Source organism: Apiospora phragmitis (assembly GCF_038363925.1).
Source record: "Apiospora phragmitis strain CBS 135458 chromosome Unknown utg000008l:1.0-3514335.0:1.0-3519231.0, whole genome shotgun sequence".
NCBI classification, from domain to species: domain Eukaryota; kingdom Fungi; phylum Ascomycota; class Sordariomycetes; order Amphisphaeriales; family Apiosporaceae; genus Apiospora; species Apiospora phragmitis.
This window is the reverse complement of record NW_027117407.1, coordinates 685,538-701,594: the sequence shown is the minus strand read 5'-3', so window position 1 is coordinate 701,594 and position 16,057 is coordinate 685,538. Positions and strand designations below refer to the sequence as shown.

Below are 16,057 nucleotides of genomic sequence, written 5' to 3'. Positions count from 1 at the left end.
CAATCATCAACCCAAACCTCAACACCAAAACCTATCAGCTTCCCCATTCTCCCAATCTGACAGTTCGTTCTGTCTTGATTTTTCACATTTGTACTGGCAAGCTGTTCTCCCATCACTCATCAGATCATTTCACTCTCCCTATCCTTCAAAAAAGCCCGCGGTTGATCTTCATCTCCTCGACTTTCCTCGACCACACAATGGCAGACAACAAGGCAGCCCACGCAAGAACTCGACCAGACAAACCCAACAGCACCGCTGCCGACTCGATGCAAGACCCAGCCAAGATAGGCCAAATCGATCAACCCGCCGAAGAAGGGTCTGCCACCTCTGCTCCCATTATGTTTCAGTCCGCTCAGCCCGAGGTGGCCGAGTCACCAACCCAAGGTGGCGCAGGATCGTCGTCATCCAATGATCAAGCCACGTTGGCAGGCCCATCGAATGCGATACAGGAGACCAGCAATGGCTTGGAACCACCCGCAGGCCGCTGTTTCTGCCGCCGCCGCCGTCACGTCCGGGTTATGACCGCACCGGTCGAACCTGTTATGTTCTGTCCCATTTCCTCATGTTGTAACAACTACAGCTTGCCAAGCTTGCCAAACCTTAAGGAGGCAACCCTAGATATGGACGATCTTCATGAGGCTCTACGCCGATCCTTGTTGCCTTCACCGCTCATCGACTGCGAGCGTGAAGGAATCTCACCGATATAGACGAAATCGTCGTTATCGATAAACTGGTATACGGCCGACATGGAAGCTTGGGGGGACGAGTTGTCAGATCTAGATGGAGTGGCATTGCCAGATCTGGATAGAGGGATGGATTACCAGATCTGGAGAAAAAAACTTGCACAAAATGGATAATGACCACAGCATGGAAGCCGAGAGTCACGAAAGTGGCTGCAGTCCAGTAGAATCTACTGGACACCATTGCATTTCTTTCTCCTTTGAGGCAAACAACCGATCGTCCAGGTGCAAAGCAGTCTGACGCAGTTGACCTCGCCTTCGGGATATAGTAATCGAGTATATAGTTCGCCCAACGTAACTTTTGCTCGAGAATTACTACGTTTAGTCCAAACATGATATTGTGATATGTCGATTTCCCCTAAACAAGTGACACCAGTACCAGGAAAGTGAAAGCCTTGTGTAATACATAGACATTAACTGATCAAAGTGGTGCGCGATGAAAATGATTAATGTTTTATTCTTGTTGAGATTGGCGTATGCAACTCATGGTAGATCCTGAAAGTACCAGTACTGATGAGTAATACCCTGACTTCCGAGATCCAACTTAGTCGGGATACTTAAAATGTTGGATGAACCGCTATTTGATTAAAAGGTTGGATAAACCGCATTTACTGGACAAGGCAGTTGTCCTATGGCAGAGAAAGAATCTTGGACATTGAGTGTTGCGAAAGACTAGACCAGACTCGACAGGAAAGATTCTACTTCACACTGGCTATGCACTGGGCCATCATGTAGTCGTGCTACCACACGGCCATGTTAGTTGTTTCAGATGCATTGATTTCAAAAGTTCATGAATTTAAGAGCATCTTGACCATGTTGACACTCCAATATCAACCAAAGCCCAAACCCAGATGACCCTCCAGTGAGCCATAACGGAGCGGGTCGTTGCTGACGAGAACAAGATACTCTCCATGTTTGGCCCTAGAACTTGAAATTACTCCATCATAGCTGACATCTGCTTGGACATCTCTGCGCCATTTTAAGACAATGCTTCCAGTCGGATACGTAGCAGCACAGACTTGGCAAAATGGCTTATGTCAGCATGGAGGTTCAATTAAACGTCGCTTGGTGGGCACTTGCTGAACTTTGCTTGCCCTTGGCTCCCCGTGCCAGGCCAATAGCATGCGGAGGCCCCGAAACTGCTTTCGGACGTGATGGCACAGTCGTGGCAGGCATTATTGGACATTAGACAGACAACCCTAGTGGTGGTCCATTATCACTATTGGAAGCTGTGCCTACCAACTTACACTGCCGGGCGCAGTGGATCTCAATTTGGAGATCCAATGAATGTTTACCGATCTGGACTACATTGCACATACTGAACCAAGCAGTCAAATCAATAGCTAGAATTGCAGTTAGCACAAGCGACAATCTAAAGCAGTACTTGGTGGCCATACGGGCGTAAGTGGACAGGGACATATAAATCACAATTCCAAAGCATCAATTTACGGCTGTTAGACTATCTAAATCACAACACTGTCTTGGAACTCCTACCGCTGGATAGGCCCTGGGGAATGGCAATGTCAAACATGTATTATTTGCTTCGAGGTCTGCTACTGGAACGTGGGACCGAAAAATGCCCAAGTGCTGGGTTCGCATGCGGGCAGACATAAGGGTAGTGAAGGCATACTGACTTAGTAGTGTGTTTCAATCTTTCGAGCCCTTAGGTACCTACCTTAGGCCCTATATTTGAGATAAACATTGTGTTCAGTGACCTGTGTAGACCAGGCACATAACGCGTGGGTGATTTTGCCTGATTGATTTTTCCCCACCACTGTTTTGACTTGAACAAAATAAATTCCCTTCTCTCCTTTATCCATATCTGAAATCTCTCCCGCTCCTTATTTGGATTTCTTTCTTTAAAGAAGAGTAAGTATCGATATCTGTTTTACTCTCCTTCTCATCTAACCAAAAGCCTCAAGTTTGATCTCGGCCTGACTGGTCAACACTTTTCCTTTGATTTTTCTCCAAAAATATTCATAGACCTGATATCGAGACCCTTTGGATTCCATCTCCTTGTGTTTAGCTAATTATTCCTCTACTGAACAGATCTAACAAATTCTCAAGATGCCTCGTCCTTCGTTGCATCGCACATCGCCACAGGCTTTGGCTCGACGCTAATTTATCCTGGATAAGGCCTTGGAGTTCTTCCCGACAGTAAACGTCAGCCAGGAAGATGGTCTGGAAAGTTTTCCACGGTGTGTTACTGCTTCCGAGGATTTCATCCTGGGCTTTATCAGCTCCGTCCCGGAGTCCAACAAGGTCGGTCTTCTGGGTCGGGCTGGCTGTCTGTCGGAAGAATACGTCACCTGGGTTGTCGATCGGGCCTTGTGGAAGATGATCTTCTCCATGTCCCACTTCACCCCGGAGCAAATCACGACTGCATACGAGAGTCAGTATCCGGAGCCTGGACTTGCGGATGGCCCCCTTGATGAGTGGCTACCTCTGGTGAAGCAGTACAATTCTGCGTCGGCGTCGCAAACTGCGAACGCCGAGACGGAAGCCCAAGCGGTAACGTCGAGTCTCCCCGTCGATCCCAACCCGGCCCCAGCAAGCGCTGCGTCACCACCGAGTGACAGAAAGGCGGATGTACAAGAGACACCGTCCACCACGACCTCGGCACCGACGATCCAGGCTCCAGCTGCCTCGACATCTTCGACTACCCAGGCAAACACAGCCGCAAAGTAGATGAAGAAGAAGAATGCCCTCATTCAGACAGCCCTGAAGAGGATGACGCAACTGGGCAGTGAACTCGCTGCCGAGAAATCAGCAGCGGCTTCCGAGAAGACTGGCTCTGCGAAGCCCAGTGGCTCGATGCTTGTTTTATGCAAGAACAAGGCTACTGGCTCTGAGACGTCTTCGGCGCCTGCAGTTTATACAATCACTGCAAAACCTACCGGGCAGTCCGACGGTGTGGACGAGTCCACCAAGGGGATTCAGTGCATGGATCGGACCGACAGTGTGGAAGAGGATCCAGAGGCCGTGCAAGCTGAAAAAGAGGCCGCGCCAGTTAAGGCCCTCGAGCAAGAGGCCAGAACCGAAGAGACCAACCGAATCCACAGACTCGCTTCCAGTATTCTCGACAACAAAGTTGTCAACTATGGGCCTGGCGTGAGGAACGCAAAGAGGCCTCGGAGTCATTCGGCAGACCTGGAGGGCCGGGACCCCGCCATGGAGAAGCGCCCCAAACTCCTCGAAGATGGACCCATAGAGTCCTACGCCATCGGGAGCTCGCCGCTGCACCAACGGCAACAGCAGGGATGCAACTTGGGATGCAGTAGATAATACCCGGCGGGCATCCCATGTGGCCGAAACCGAGGATGCTATCAACGCCCCCCTCGTGGACAAATGTGCCAAGGCGTTCAGTCTCATCCTTGACTTGGACAAGCGATCCACTGTGGCGCTTTTCTTTTTTTCGGCAATGTGCCCCACCGTTTCTTGGCCCGGTAGCTACAAGTTCATCGCGTCAGTGGTCTACAAAGCGTTTGAGAAATCGTGCAGCAATCAAGACAAGAGAGCTGCGTCGAATGCCCTGGCAACCTTCAAGACAAATGTCGATAAAGCCGCCGATGACGAGAATTCGAGGGTAGAATTACTAGCGGACCGCGTCTTGATTTCATTACAGAAGGCCACCGCACAAGAGTTGGAGAACCTTTTCGACTACCTACACAACCACTCCGCCTCCGTGGAGCACTATCACTTCGTGATGGAGCGCTTTCCCGAGATGCTCCGAGCCTTGATTCAGGAGACAATGACTGAATGCGAAGAGGGCGAGCACTTGACCATGGAGGAGTCCTATGATTTCATGACAAAGCGCTTGCTCGAGAAGCTCGAGGCCTTGATCAACAAGTTCAAGTTTGACTTCAAAGAGGGCGAAGATACCGGCGAGGAGTCGCAGACCGATGATACAGCTCATCCTCCCGAGTCCTCTTAAACTCCTAAGGGGGGTTCATTCTGGTACCTTCGGCGAAAGCCCACAATGGCGGCGGCAGTGCAAAGCACCGACGTCGTCGCCCTCTGCCACAAACACATTTTGACACCACCCGAAACGGATGCCACTGTCAGGATCTACCAAGCTCTGATCCTCTAGATAATATGTACTTTTTCTCCTCCTTGATAGAATGAACATCAAGTTGATACCTGGCGCCGCTGTCTTGGCATCTTGGTCTTGCTTCGTGACTTTCGTACTGCGGCATATCTGTAACCCTTTCACCATCCCTGCTCTGTCTCCCTAGCTTGCATCTGTGATTGCATGTAGAACGCAACTTGAAGGTGGCGGTGCGCATGCCAGACGTAGTTTGTCAAAATGAAGGTATGAATGCTTAAATTACTACATGTCGCCACTACTCCAGCTACCATGAGAGGGAAGGCGTCTATTATACTTCTCCGAGCCATGAACGAGTGTACTGTAGGTCCACGGGCCCTCGTAGTGTTGGGAAATGGGCGGGATGAAGACAGACAAGACCATATTGAGATCAGTAGATCGCGTCTGAGTGACAGATCATCTTCGCAAGTGCAAAGAGGGAAGCGATATTGAAGTTCATCTCATGCGCAAATATCTCAGACGGTGCCGGAGTTACGATACCATATCCGGGAAAGCCGAGGACGAGTGAATATAAGCAAGCCCCACAGCAAACAATGCTTTTCATCGACGGCCCCCAATCTGACGTGGGATTGCTGACGCGCCACGAGTCCGGCGACCCAAACCCCACAGACCTCTGATTTTTCAAGCGAATCACTCGTTGCCTGCTTCAACGTCTTACTTCGTGCCCTTGCAAGAAGTATCAACAACGATATTCGCTATGGAAGGGGGCCTTATACGCCTGACTCTAGCCCTCGCTATTGCGATCTTCGCAGCACCGGCTTTCGCTGAATCCAACTCCACGGGCCCAATCGTGAATCTCGGCTACGCAAGATACAGAGGGTACCATGACGCCAACTTCGATCTGAACATCTGGAAGGGGGTTCGCTATGCCTCGCCACCGGTGGGCAAGCTGCGGTGGCAGGCACCGCAACCGCCACTATTCAACAACAGCCGGGTCACCATCGCCGTCGACCCACCTCCGATGTGCCCGCAGACCGGCGCCTTCGGCACCCCTACTATCTACGGCTTCAACTCGGGCCCCGGGAACGAAGACTGCCTCTATCTCAATGTCTACGCCCCGCCCAACGCCAAGAAATTGCCGGTCTTCATGTGGATACGTGAGCATGCAATGCATTCCCCTCCTGTTTGCTGACTGACACTCACGATGTTTTCTAGATGGAGGGGGTAATTCAGTCTTTGGAGCCTCGCTCTACGACCCTAGTGCTCTCATAAACACCAACAACAACAGCTTTATCGCTGTCATGATCCAGTACCGCCTGGGCGCCTTCGGATACCTAGCTTCACCTGAGATCAAGGCCAAGGGGGTGCTGAACGCTGGCCTGTTGGATCAGAGATTCGCGATGGAATGGGTCAAGCAACACATCTCCAAGTTCGGAGGTAACGGAAACAACGTCACCATCGGTGGTGAGTCCTCCGGGGCGGGTTCGGTCATGCACCATGCTCTGGCTTATGGCGGCAACGAGACCAACCTCTTCAACAACGTATGTTCATTCCTGGCTGCTCCCTGAGTCCAGGTACACACTGACCACTAACTTTGTCCAGATCATCGCTGCTAGTCCCTGGGCACCTCCTCTTTACAGGTTTGACGATGGCTTCCCCACTGCAAATTACGACGCTTTCGCAGACCTGGTAGGCTGTGACGCTGGGACTACTTCAGAGCTAAAGAACCGCTCTGATGTTTTCGACTGTCTGGTTTCAACGGATACTGCGACACTACAGAATGCAAGTGGCCTCGTGTCAACCACTCGAGGCTACTTTGGGAGCTTTGCATTTGGGCCTGTGATCGACGACGACTACATCCGGGGCCTGCCGTCGAAGCAACTACTGTCGGGCCATGTTGCTGGGAAGCGAATCCTCGTTGGAGTAAGTTTCTTTCACCATCTACGAATTCCAACCCTCTCTAACCAATCGAAACAGAATAATGGCAACGAAGGAGTACCCTTGACCAATCCCGAGGTATCGACGGCGAACGCCTACAGCCGATTCATATCCAATACGTTTCCAAAATTTACGGTGGAAGATAGGCGAGAACTCGACTATATCTACCAGATCAGCCAGTCGGAGCCCGGCAACAATGGCTCTCGCTACGATACGCTTGGCGACCAGGGCCCAACCGCGCTGACCGTGTCGGAGATGGCCACGGGCCTGCAGCAGAGCGTGTTCAACATTGCGGCCGAGTCCCTCTTCGATTGCCCCGCCCAGTGGCTCGCCGAAGCCTTCAGCTGCGGCGCCAATAATAACAACTCCCTCCAGGCCTGGAAGTATCAATACTCCGTGACTCCGGCCTACCACGGGGCCGACCTGACGGCGTACTTCTCCATCGGAGCCGACACCCCCAACGCTGACTTCAGTCACGCGTTCCAGAAGATCTGGGGCAACTTCATCGTATCGGGCTCGCCGGTGATATCGATGGCGGACGCCACAGCCGGCCTCAGCAACGCCGCGACCCCCGCGGATGGCGGCGGCAGCATCTACTGGCCTGCGTACACCCTTGCGGCGCCCTACCAGATGGACCTCAATACGACGGGGGAGACACCACCCTAGTCACGGTGACACCGGATCTCAGTTACTATGTGCGCAACGGGAGCGGCATTGTCAATACGTTTCGTCTCGTGAACGCTACAAGCTGGGAAGGAGGACGCGGTGCGCGATGCGAATTCTGGAGGGATGTGGCGCCCCGAGTGCCCTTCTAGGACGTAACACCCTGGACTGTTTCTCAAAATGTCAGGATAACTCATAGACTTTTATAGATATTCTAGCTAGAAAGCGACGTACGCATTCCAATATGTGCTGAAGCCAATCATACCAATCTCCCATCCGTTACCTTGACTATGCATCACAGATGCACGCGAAAATCTCAAATTGAAATCAACCTTCTAATATAATTCGCCGTTATGATTAGTTACACAACATCCATCGTACAACGCTTCGTGGCTTGTTTGGGACATTGCACAGACGTTAGCCAGTGCGTAGCCGGTGACTTGACCTGATTCGCAATCACAGGCGAGCACGAATTCTACCGAGTCTTTAGCATGATTCTCGTACGCATGGGTTGAAGTACGGAGTAGAAATGAAGGTAACTCACGTCTTGGCTCCCGTTGGAGCTTTGGAGATCTCGAACATTAGCCGATGATCCATATCCTCGCCGTCTATGCAGCGCCGAGCAAAGAGCTCGACCGTAGGCCGCAGCGCTGCGGGCACCTCCTGCGCTCTCCTCTTGACGTTGGTGTTGATGGTCGCCCAGTGTCCATAACAAAAGAGGCTGTCGTCGGAGCCGCTATGGCTGACGGGTCCAGTGTTGCAGATTGTGCCGCCCCAGAAGCCGACGAGCTGGATCATGCGCCGGATGTCGCGGTCGACGGTGCCGATATAATGGACAACGCCCTCGTGCCCCGCACGCACGTGCATTGCCCGGAATAGTAGGTTGCTCGCCAGGTTGCGATCCGCAGACCGGTACCGCTGGCGCACTACGACGGAGCCGATGTCCCAGACGTTGTCGAGGCTGCGGACGCCATGGTGTTTCCGGAACTGGGCTTCGGTGGTGCCCAGCATTTCGCGGCAGTCGTTGAGTGTCAGAAGTCCGGCGCCGCCGGGGGAGTTGCGGATGATACGAATGACCCCCACGGGCGCGGCGTCTTGTTGATCCATGACGAGGAAGAAGATGCTGGCCTCTTCGTGTGCGCCGTACATATTGCGCATCAGGGCGTCGTCGAGCCGGAACTTCTCCCCCGAACGACTCGCGCTCGCAGTAGCGCCCGATGTTGGACTGCGGGTCTGTGCCATTGAGGAGGTAGCAGATGAAACGGTCCTGGGTAGTTGGCGGTCGCTCCCTCAACAAACGCAGGGATTCTTGTCGGAGCGTGCTCGCGTCTAGGAGTACCCTGTAGATGCTGCTGGTAGTTGTCCTAGGTGTTGACGGGGTGCTGTTACCCGTCAGCGCCGACTGATCTAGTGTTGCGATTAGGGGCAGCCTGGCTGCGTGTGGTTTGGGGTGTTTGGGCTCGGGCGGCCCCGAGTGCGCCAATGTGGGGTTGGGGTTGGTTGGGGAAGATGATGTTGACATGATTGCTCAAGTTCGTCCGGAAACAAATACCGCCTCAATTGACTAAGCAATGGCCTATTGGAGACATACGGGCTTCTGTCACCTAGTCTGTGTATATATATTCGCGGTTTATATGTAGAATACCATGAAAGAGGAGAGAACAGGGAGAAGAGAGGAGAGAACAGGGAGGAGAGAGAAGAGGGAGGGAGAAAGGCTTCATCTAGCGAGGTTGTACTCCGTACTTAATGCCACTTAGCAAACATTTATCCAACCCCCAGCCAATAAAGCATTGATGCCATCGTGCGATTCGGCGGACTGCCTGACTGACGCGCATAGCAAATGAACGAAACAGAACCAAACTATTGAAGCAGTGTTATCGCCTTACCATTTCGCCGACAGCCAATGCAGTCTCGCGGTTGGGTCTGAGCCAGGGTTCACCTGCATCGATTCAGCTTCAGCTGGTGCGGGGCGATGCTATTTATGGCCCAGCACGCCCTTTTTCGGCAAGGCTTGAGAGGGAGCCAGGGGTGTTCGGGGGACGTGCGACAGGGATCTAGGCCGTAGATGACCCCCGAAACACTTTCCCCAGACGGCGTCCCCGCGTGCTCCCGCCCTTATTAATCTTTCCCGGCACACTTTACCCACCCACACCCTCTCGCCCTGACCTACCACGATGTGCCACAGACGGATGCTGAACCAGAAAGCCGGGAATTGATGCCATGTTCTTGTTCAGCCGCTGCTGGAAGTCTCAGGCGGATCCTGCAAAGTGCCGTGCCGAGTGCCGCGCCCTATCAGCTCTAGACTGGGGCTGTCTGCAAAACAGACAGGGGTCTCAAATTAAAGTAACCCCCCGTCAAAGTGGCGCCAGAACCGCCAGGTTAATACGACCAATCTTGCATGCTGCCAGTTCATCGTAATGATCAATTAATTCACAGCCCAACCGGGACAAACTGTCTTGAATAGTCTCTTAACGCGGCTAAATAATCCTAAATGTTATGGTTTGGTTCCCCTGCCAAAAGTGCAGCATATGTGCGTTTGGCGACAACTCCGACCACGGCTGAAGGTGGATAGAAGAGTCATAGAAAACACGAAACTGGAGAGAGTAATGATCAATAGGGATGTGTTTAATTCCTATCAGCGCTATTGCTACTCTGTTTTGAACTTAATCCACGAAGGGAAGGAGAAAAAAGAAGAAGAAGAAAAAGCTAAGGTCCAGTCCTGCGTCAGGATCGAACCGTACGAAAATCATATCCCAGAAACACTAGCCTCGAGCATTTTTCCTAACCGCTGCCTTTTACGCTGGGAATAGGTAAACGCCGCAGCAACCACTGAGCCATTGGTCCCAGTGGCGGTTGGAAGACGAATGCTCTGTTTTGGCTTATGAACCCCTCCCAATGCTTGTGTGGTGGTCACTGCCATCGTCGACTCTGTCAGTGGTGTCTGGAAGGAAATGGGTCGCCACCCTGGGCGTCCCAGCCAGCGCTGTCGACGATGCGACTACCAAAATTTGCCAAGGCTATCTTCGTCATAAACCAATAATCCTCCGCCAACGGCCATATCCATTATCACCTCGTGCCCCTGCTCGCCTTCTACCAGCTCCCGCTCGGCGCCACCAGTCAGGACAAGAGCTGGCACAGCTCCATCTACGCGAAGTTCCATCCCTCGAACACGCATTTAGAGACCGAGAGAATGAAGGGCGCCGTCCGGACCACCATCCTCCGGAAGCTCAGGTCTAGCTCCCCGGTCTGGGTCATCAATGCTGTTATCAGATGGGGCAACGCCGCCGTGGCCCACGCACTCCGCGATAAGCTCAACCAGGCGTGGCTGGAGACTGGGGGATCAGGAGGCGATCGCAGCATCATCGCGAGCGGCCTGTTTGGGGTCAATCAAAACATCCAGATTCAGCGCAACTTGAACGACAATTCCTCTATGCTGCGCCAGTCCCTCATTAGCAGCGCAGCGAAGGTCCTTTCCACCACCCACGGGTCCCAGGGCATTAAAGATTCATGCAGCGGTAGCATTGATGGCAGCGGAATGCCTCTTATAGTGCCGGAAGTGAACGTTACCAAGAGTCAACTTGTATATTTACCTGGCCCAGCCAAAAAGTTGTAAGATAGCGAAAACCAAGTGCGTACACAGCAGATCTAACTGCAATACCTCCTTACCCAGAATGTTGGCCTAACCTAACATCAATGACAATGCTTGGGCACTCGTGGAAGCCATAGCGCTTTATACAAGCAATGTTGCATAAGAACTTTCTCATTCTACTTATTTGAAGGCTGCCTTTCAAGTATAGAATTAATGGTGTTCCTACAGGAACTGACACATCGAACTTGGATGCTACAATTCTAGGGGAACACACATATTACAATCTTGGGGAACCCAATATATTATGATCTTGGGGGAAACCACATGCTACGATCTTAGGGGAAACCTCATGTTATAATCTTGGGGGAACTTATATGTTACAATTTTGGGTGAAACCACATGTTACGGTCTGAGGGCGGTATTGTCCCGGCGAGAATATAGCTGGAATGGAACGAGTTATGTAGTGTGCCAGTAAAGCGTTAGTCAAGCCTGTAAATAGGTTACTCGCAATAATTTGCTTATGTTAATATGCTTTATGTAGCATGCTTGGGCATAAGGAATGAGCAGGTAGGGAGTGGGCTATGGACAAGGCCAGGATGGACAATTACACATAAACAAGAGTTTAGTGCCTCAGAGAGGGGCCACAGGGGCCGATGTAGAAACGTCTCGTCGGGGGCAGCTTCGATTTCAAAACCCTAGGTGGCTCGATATCAAAATGTGGATGGAGGGCCTCTTAAGCCAAATCAGGATGGAGGACCTTTTAAGCCAGTTATAGATGGAGGGACATTGTCAAATCTGGATGGAGGACCTCTTAAGCCAAATGTGGATAGAGGGGGATATCAAAATCTGGATGGAGGGGACTGAAGAGGGCGACCGAACAGGGAGGGCCAAGAATCTAATTGTCAGCGGTCACCAACTACAGCCCGAAGGTTGGCTCGATACAGAGAAAACCAAGCAGATAGGTCTCTCTCTTCTACAAGTTAGGCAGCCTAGTTGGGAAGCAGTGGTGATCCTCTACGATATCTATCGACGTGGCACGAAAACGTTGCATGAGCCAATGGGAATTTAATAGTCACTCAAACCACAGTTATCACGTCAAATACAGGAATGGCTAGAATAACAAGAAAACAGGAGACAGAATAATCTTATTAGATACTCAACAGTGTGTCAACCTGCAAGACCGCATGCCTTGATCGTCGCATAGATTTGCCCATGGATGTTCAGGCGGCATCAGTTTCGCCACCAGCTTATCCTATATCAAAGCTCTGGTGATTAGGGACCATGAGTATCAGATACACTACTAGTACCAGGTTGGGGATCGGTTTGCGGTCTACTTGGACCTGCTCCTGGAGCGGGAAAGGCGAGAGCCGATTAGGACTCGGTGTTGCCGGAACTTGATGTTCGCCGCTAGCCAGTAGCAGTAGTTGCTTGACCTGTGCTTTCCAATCTGATGTTGTCGCCATCGCCCATTACCGTGTCCTGGGTTTGGCGTTGGGCTGCGAGATGGGCCACTAGGTCAGGAATGGTCATATGTCGACCTCCCGCCGTTTGTGGTGCGGTCCTCGATGCCCGATTATGCTCTTGGCATGCAGACGGCAGTACCGGGGTGTATTCGTAGTCAGTGGTTTGCTTCAGCCGGTTGTGATACAGATCCCACATGTCCATGGATGGTCAAGGCTCCACGGCATGTCATCCCAGCGCTTGCCCAGATGCCTTGTCAGTTCATTGATGTCGAGCAGTGTCGTGTAGAAAGGTGGCAGACCTACACGCGATAGAGCCATGAGATTCCACAGGTGCCCGATCTTTTCTGGGTCCTCGAGGTGCGCGAGTAGGTCCTTGCAGGTATCCAAATCATGATTTCTCATCTGCGGATGAATTGGACAGATTGGAGACATGCCTGTTCGCTCTACGACCTGCAGACATCGAAGGTGTGGATAGGGGCCTTTGCAGTGCGTGCACTTCTCAGCCTTCAGCTTCCGCGATCTAATTTACGCTGCATTTGGCCTTCTTGTTGTTCGACGTCGTGCTGGCTGGGCGTGTCTTGATCGTGTGATGGGTCGATGTCCAGTCTTCTGAGCCTTGCGCGCGCGAATTTCGCCGTCCTCTTCCTCGTCGGAATCGAAAACCTCTTGCACGCGGTCGTCTTCCTCGTCAGAGTCCAATACTTGTGGTATCTTCGCCCTTTGACTTGGCAAGTCGCTAAACACAATTTTTTTTCCCGGTAGGAACGAGAGGCGCGATGGCCCCAATGTCATGTTTACTTCCTCGTTGAATCTTGTCCACCGCATCATGTGCGGAGAGGTAGGAACCACTTCTGAGGGCAGAGAAGATATTCAGATGAAGGCGCTTTTCGATCTGCTCGATCAGGCTGCTGTCGATCTTGACCATGTTGAGAGGACAGTAGCCACCTCGGTAGATATCTGAGAACTGGTAATGGAGGCCGACAGCTAGACAATGAAATTCGTCATCGAATTCAGTCGCCATGATGTCGGAAGGATCAATGTAATCGCCAGGCGCCATGCGTTTCTCGCGTACGGCATCACGTACCTCGACGGAACCATCGTCCATTCTCATGGTGGAGACCAGGTTGTGTAGAAAAAAAATCCAGTATTCTCCGGTTAATGGCTGTACATAATTTTGGTACGTCATCATGTATCTCATTCCAAGCAACGCGATCGGCCACTTCGAAGCGTTTTTCCAGGAGCTTGCTGGATTCAACAAGCCCGTCGAATCCCCGTTTTCTACAGGCGACCCCCTCGACCAAATAAAAGTCTGTTGGGGACATATTTTCGTCCATAGGCCAAGGTCTATCAGGGGTTGGGTGAGACATGATGGTTTCGTAGCATGCAAGGATCAGCCACGGTGTGCCATACTTGGCTACTTTGGCAAGAGGTGGGTGAAGGCGTCCATAAACAACGTGTATGGCTTGACTGTCGAGCTTTCTAGTTACTCTCATTATGGACCGAGGATTCTTGGAGTCGGAGGATGACGAGAACGTTAGACATGTTGTCGTGCGCATGGCGGCAATAATTATCTCCAAGGAAGCCAGAAACCATGCCACTCGGAAATTCAGGTCAGGCAAGACTTCGGCAAGCGTCCAGATAATCCTGGCGGCCTCGATGGCCCGTGGCTCGGCCAGCGTGACGTTCCGGGGACCGGCGAGGCGTCCTCCTGGTATCACACCTAGGACTCGGAGGCGGCGAAGCATCTCGGTGAGCAGCTCAGGGCGGTACAATCGACGCAGAATCGGAATCGACCCTAAGTCCCTTCCCGGCCACCAATCGATGGCAAGAAACAGCATAGTCAGCAGGCAGCAGCGGAGCTATGGGGCTGTAGATTCCTGGCCGTCCTCTGGTTTGTGAGCCTCGACTAGGATCTCTGGCTGTATAGCGTTGTCTTGGTAGTAGGCCATGTAGGCAAGGCGCACCGCCCCACGAATATCGTTCATGTGCACCACAGTATCCATGGGCATGAACCGCGTGCTGTCCTCATCTTGCCGCCACTGAGAGACCTTTGCGGAGCAGATGATAGCACAGCAACGATCGAGCGGCTTGTCCACGAACCTCATCTCGTCAAAGGCGATTAGCACCTGCCTGTCTTTCCGAGGTACAGTGAGAAATTGATGTGTGATGTCATTACTGGTGATACTCTCTTCTCTGTAGCATACGGAGATATCAGACTCGCTCTTGTTCAATTCCTCCAGCATGACAGAGCCGCAACCCCTCGATGCCATGAACACAACCGACGCCGATTTCTGGCATACTGCGTTGATCTTGCGATACATCGGAGTTATGCTTTCCGGATTCTCGTTTGGTTCCATCTCAAAGATGTTTCTTCCCGGTTGCCATTCTTTATTCCATTGCATTACAATGGCTCCGGGGAAGTCTTCGAGCGAAATCACCTCCCGATGGTCGATGGGAGTGGAAACCATGATAAACAGGGTTAAAGACATGGTCGGATTCCCCTTTTGCAGTGCTTCCATCCATAAGCGGACCTGCTCGAAGCACAAGATATCCCAGTAGGTCTGGGCTGGCGCCATGTTATCAAGCACAATAGCCATTTCGGTACATCCAGATGCAGCCCAACGGTCAAGGTCCTGGTAGTCGCAACAGAAGTCTCTCGCGATGTAGTGCTGTGTTGCTCGGCTTTTTGCGTTATAGCCGAACTGGACATTGGAATTCCCGTTGGCCATCATCCAGGCTGGAGCTGTAGGCTTGTCCTTGCGGCTTTGGTAGGCTTCGCAGACCGAATTCGCCGTCGCATAGGAAGGTTGCAAACAGATGAACGGTAAATTCCGATTGCGGCAACGCATCCAAAGGTCCGGGACAGCACGAGCGCTTTTGCCGGTGCCCGAATGGCCTTCGATGAAAGCTACTTTGCTCCCAGGAGTGGAGAGGAAATTGTCGATATGCTCCGAGTACATCAGATCAATGTCTGGGTCGGCTTCTTGCGTAGCCGACATGATTGACAAGTCGTATCAATTGAATGGGTAAATGGTCAAGTGGGCCGAAGAGTTGATTGCTGGAAGATGAGTGTTGGTGAGAGGAAGGATGGTGATGTTCAGGTTGTTGAGAGGGAGGATGTCGGTTGGCATTCCGTGACGAATTTTCTTTTCTGCAAGTTGAGAAACTCGAAAAAAGAAAAATGAGATCCTTCTGGTCTGGTGCACAAAATGCAAAAGCAAGAAGGGAATGGAAGGAACAAGTGAAAAATTCTGGGTTTACATAAATCGGCTTCTGGATTGCCCTACCTACATCCCAAGCATCTAAGGCAGCGCATCAATTCAAAAGCTTTACATAAGAAAGTTAAGTATGTGGTTTAGTAATACCTAAGGTATTCACTTCCTAGGTACTTTTGGCTCACCTGCCTACCTTATCTCATTGCAGACAGTAGTTAGATGTTGGCACTTTTCGAATGCTCGGAAAGACGGATGGGACTTCAAAAAGAAGCAGAGCTCGTCACCAAAATTCATTGACCATGTCGGAAACTACGTATCAAGCTTCATATTCAGTGATGGAAGTTATGTCCTCCATTTCGAGATGTTGGCCAACACTTGGGGTGCATGTTGACCATGCTCGCTGC

The 16,057-nt window shown here is 51.7% G+C and overlaps 9 protein-coding genes across 9 annotated transcripts; 6 read left to right on the top strand and 3 right to left on the bottom strand.

Moving 5' to 3' along the window:
- Positions 1-197: 197 nt before the first annotated feature.
- Positions 198-707, top strand: PG994_008633 (uncharacterized protein; the record flags this gene model as incomplete). The annotated part of the gene is made up of 1 exon (XM_066860042.1): positions 198-707. The coding sequence occupies one exon, from the start codon at positions 198-200 to the stop codon at positions 705-707; it is 510 nt and encodes a 169-aa protein (XP_066713631.1).
- A 2,370-nt stretch (positions 708-3,077) lies between these two features.
- PG994_008632 (uncharacterized protein) lies at positions 3,078-3,428 on the top strand (the record flags this gene model as incomplete). The annotated part of the gene is made up of 1 exon (XM_066860041.1): positions 3,078-3,428. The coding sequence occupies one exon, from the start codon at positions 3,078-3,080 to the stop codon at positions 3,426-3,428; it is 351 nt and encodes a 116-aa protein (XP_066713630.1).
- Positions 3,429-3,470: 42 nt separating this feature from the next.
- PG994_008631 (uncharacterized protein) lies at positions 3,471-4,025 on the top strand (the record flags this gene model as incomplete). Its single annotated transcript, XM_066860040.1, has 1 exon — positions 3,471-4,025. The coding sequence occupies one exon, from the start codon at positions 3,471-3,473 to the stop codon at positions 4,023-4,025; it is 555 nt and encodes a 184-aa protein (XP_066713629.1).
- A 136-nt stretch (positions 4,026-4,161) lies between these two features.
- PG994_008630 (uncharacterized protein) lies at positions 4,162-4,674 on the top strand (the record flags this gene model as incomplete). Its single annotated transcript, XM_066860039.1, has 1 exon — positions 4,162-4,674. One exon carries the CDS (start codon positions 4,162-4,164, stop codon positions 4,672-4,674), a length of 513 nt encoding a protein of 170 aa, XP_066713628.1.
- Positions 4,675-5,542: 868 nt separating this feature from the next.
- On the top strand, positions 5,543-7,538 carry PG994_008629 (uncharacterized protein; the record flags this gene model as incomplete). Its single annotated transcript, XM_066860038.1, has 5 exons — positions 5,543-5,942; positions 6,001-6,326; positions 6,388-6,708; positions 6,763-7,388; positions 7,412-7,538. The coding sequence occupies 5 exons, from the start codon at positions 5,543-5,545 to the stop codon at positions 7,536-7,538; spliced, it is 1,800 nt and encodes a 599-aa protein (XP_066713627.1).
- Positions 7,539-7,926: 388 nt separating this feature from the next.
- PG994_008628 (uncharacterized protein) lies at positions 7,927-8,628 on the bottom strand (the record flags this gene model as incomplete). Its single annotated transcript, XM_066860037.1, has 1 exon — positions 7,927-8,628. One exon carries the CDS (start codon positions 8,626-8,628, stop codon positions 7,927-7,929), a length of 702 nt encoding a protein of 233 aa, XP_066713626.1.
- A 1,948-nt stretch (positions 8,629-10,576) lies between these two features.
- Positions 10,577-10,999, top strand: PG994_008627 (uncharacterized protein; the record flags this gene model as incomplete). Its single annotated transcript, XM_066860036.1, has 1 exon — positions 10,577-10,999. The coding sequence occupies one exon, from the start codon at positions 10,577-10,579 to the stop codon at positions 10,997-10,999; it is 423 nt and encodes a 140-aa protein (XP_066713625.1).
- Positions 11,000-13,174: 2,175 nt separating this feature from the next.
- On the bottom strand, positions 13,175-13,549 carry PG994_008626 (uncharacterized protein; the record flags this gene model as incomplete). Its single annotated transcript, XM_066860035.1, has 1 exon — positions 13,175-13,549. The coding sequence occupies one exon, from the start codon at positions 13,547-13,549 to the stop codon at positions 13,175-13,177; it is 375 nt and encodes a 124-aa protein (XP_066713624.1).
- A 748-nt stretch (positions 13,550-14,297) lies between these two features.
- On the bottom strand, positions 14,298-15,437 carry PG994_008625 (uncharacterized protein; the record flags this gene model as incomplete). Its single annotated transcript, XM_066860034.1, has 1 exon — positions 14,298-15,437. The coding sequence occupies one exon, from the start codon at positions 15,435-15,437 to the stop codon at positions 14,298-14,300; it is 1,140 nt and encodes a 379-aa protein (XP_066713623.1).
- Positions 15,438-16,057: the final 620 nt, after the last annotated feature.